General features: G+C 34.4%; 1 protein-coding gene across 1 annotated transcript; it reads left to right on the forward strand.

Moving 5' to 3' along the window:
- Positions 1-330: 330 nt before the first annotated feature.
- LOC107859363 (dof zinc finger protein DOF1.4) lies at positions 331-2,657 on the forward strand. The gene is made up of 2 exons (XM_016704348.2): positions 331-523; positions 750-2,657. Exons 1-2 carry the CDS (start codon positions 479-481, stop codon positions 1,833-1,835), a joined length of 1,131 nt encoding a protein of 376 aa, XP_016559834.1. The 5' UTR covers positions 331-478; the 3' UTR covers positions 1,836-2,657.
- Positions 2,658-2,928: the final 271 nt, after the last annotated feature.

The following is a 2,928-nucleotide window of genomic DNA, read 5'->3' on the forward strand; positions in this document are numbered from 1 at the left end:
ATTTAGGTATTTTAAAATATTACGTATTACAAAAATATGTAAAAATATAATGATAATTTACATATTTAAGAACACATAAAACTATTGTCATCAAAGATAAATTTATGAGATAATTTATAGATAATAAATAATTGTCTTTCTTGGGACCAAATTTTAGAAGTTTTTCTTTTTTGCTTACCTCTGGATAAAGCCACATAACTTGGAACCAAGTGAATATTAAAGTAATCGACGACAGAAGTTTATTCTAGACCTTACCCTTCACGTGAAATTAGCAAAAAAGAATGAATCTTTAACATTGTTTATTTAGTAGAGTACTTTATATTTATGTTATCCCAAAATATATTTGTCTGAAACAGTCAAGAAAGAAGACTCACGTCGCCACTTAGCCTAGCTTTGTCTGCTTATTCTTTGTTTCAAAAGGATTCCTTTTTGTGAAAGAAGAAAAAAAACGGTAGTAGGAGAGTGTGAGAAGAAGAAGATGGCACTCATCCCTTCTTCCACTACTAATGAAATATGGCCACAGGTTGCTTTCCTTTCTCTTTCTCAATTATTTGACTAAATAACCCCCCCCCCCTTACCCCTCACCCCCGCATGACCCCATCTTTGTCTTCTACCATTTGGAAGAGAATATCTCTACACTCGTCTTGTTATTATTTTTACCCTAGAATAACAACTCATCTACTCTTCTTCTTTGATTAGTTTGGAATTTTTTTGGATTGTTAATACGATATTTTCTTTTCTTTCTTCAGATAGATGAGAAAAATAACTTGATGATGGCCTCAAATGGTAGCAGTAGTAGTAATACTAGAGATATGGAGAAGCCAATTCCAGATCCATCACAACAACCACCACCACCACCACATCTGAAATGTCCTCGTTGCGATTCGTCTAATACGAAGTTTTGCTACTACAACAACTATAGTTTGTCTCAGCCAAGACACTTTTGCAAGGCATGTAAAAGGTATTGGACTAGAGGAGGAACCTTAAGGAATGTACCAGTTGGAGGTGGCTGTAGGAAGAACAAGAGGATTAAGAGACCATCAACTAATTCTTCTTCTTCTTCTTCTTGTACTGCTCATGATATAATTACTACTTCAACTCCAAATATCTCTACTTTAAACCCTAGCCACCATGTAGCCCATAATAGTATTGATATATCTTCTACAAATTCTATCAATCCTTTATTTTATGGGTTGACTAGTGAGAGGTCTGATCTCAACATTCCATTTGCAAGGCTTTTCAATTCTAGGGTTTCGAGTCATGCTACAGTCGGTGAGGGACAAGTGTATTCTCTGACAGACAGTATCCCTGGATTAATGGATCGTCGTATGGGGTTAGGGTTTTCTAATTCTTCTGTAGGGGGGGTCAATATTATGGGTGAGAATAATAATTATGGGCATGGTGGGTTCAATCCTATTAAGCAAATCCAAGATGTTGTCATGACTAGTAATTGTACTACTTCTTCAACTTCACTTCTTTCAACCTACCCCAATATGTTTGGATCTTCAACATCAACTTCAACTATGGCTTCTCTTATAGCTTCAAGCCTTCAGCAACAAAAGTTCATGTCCAATATTAATGGTAACAATTTTCACAACTTGGCTCCTAATTATGAGGAATTGCAAATGTCAAGGGGGGACAACAACAACAACAACAGTAATGTTCATGAAGGTGGTGGAAATGGGATCACAATGTTGAAAGCTGAGAAAATGGATCTTTCAAATCATCAGATTCATGAACAAATTATTAATTCATCTGATCCTTCACTTTCTTGGAATGGTGCTTGGCTTGATCCTTCTAATATGGGGTCTAATTCAGTCCCTTCTCTCATCTAGGACAAGTACATTTAATTTGTCCTTTGCTTTTCCTCCCCCCCCCCCCCCCCCCCCTTGATCTCCCTCTCATTTTTATTAACATGTGTCTTTTCCTAGCTAGATAGGTACTTTTTCGTCTATGTTGTTCGGATCCTCCAATAATATCGTTGTATTAGTGTCGGATACACATATCAAACGGAATTTTTGAAGGATCCGAACAATACAACTTCTTTATCTCCCTTCTACTAAAATGTCAAGACTATATATAGGACAAAAAGAAAACATTCAGCTGACTTCATATTGATGGAAGGAGTTGGATCGGAGTGATCATGTCAGCTGCAAGATGATTTTCAGCCCTTCATACTAATTTTTACAGTCAAAAGGTTGAAGAAATTCTCTCTCATTTTGCGCTGAGAGGAACCTCGGATCCTATTCATTCCATCACAATACCAAGTTTTCTTTTATCATGAAGAGTACAACATTCAGAGTTGAAGAAGAAGATGTTTTCATTCTAGTTCCAGTGAGTTAGTTTTAATTTTAATGTTATTTTGTATGTATATAGATGCATCACATTGCAATTTTTTCTTGATGTATTTTTCAGAATGTGTATTAGGTTTTGGGTGGGGGTTACAATGTTGGAGTCCTCATACATGAGGAATTAACCAACAATGATAAAAAAAAATTTATTTGAGTTTTTTTTTTTTCTCATTTTTTGAGAAATTCCTCTTTCCTTGTAGTTTAGGGGGAGATGGTTGGGGTATATTTGGGTATAGAAGAAAGGGAGACTTTGTTGCTTTAATATGGTTATGATTTTACTAAGTTGGCCATGCCATTTTTTTTTTTTTTTTGTTTATTTCCTTCATCATTTTTGCTTTATTTATTCTTTTCCCATAGCAATGTTCTTGTTTTCCTATGTGAATTTGTTCCAAAATAAACTAAGCTATATCCATTATAATTGAAGTATTTTTTCATCTTAAGCGTGGTTTTCTTTTTTTGTCTTGAAAATCTAATATATTTACAGAAAGTTAGATCAGTGATTTCCCCAAATGGTTAAATTTTTTTAATAAACTATTTATGGTGTGAATTGATTCTATAATTTTACCTTTTTTTATAT

Source organism: Capsicum annuum, chromosome 2 (assembly GCF_002878395.1).
Source record: "Capsicum annuum cultivar UCD-10X-F1 chromosome 2, UCD10Xv1.1, whole genome shotgun sequence".
In the NCBI taxonomy this organism is placed as follows: Eukaryota; Viridiplantae; Streptophyta; class Magnoliopsida; order Solanales; family Solanaceae; genus Capsicum; species Capsicum annuum.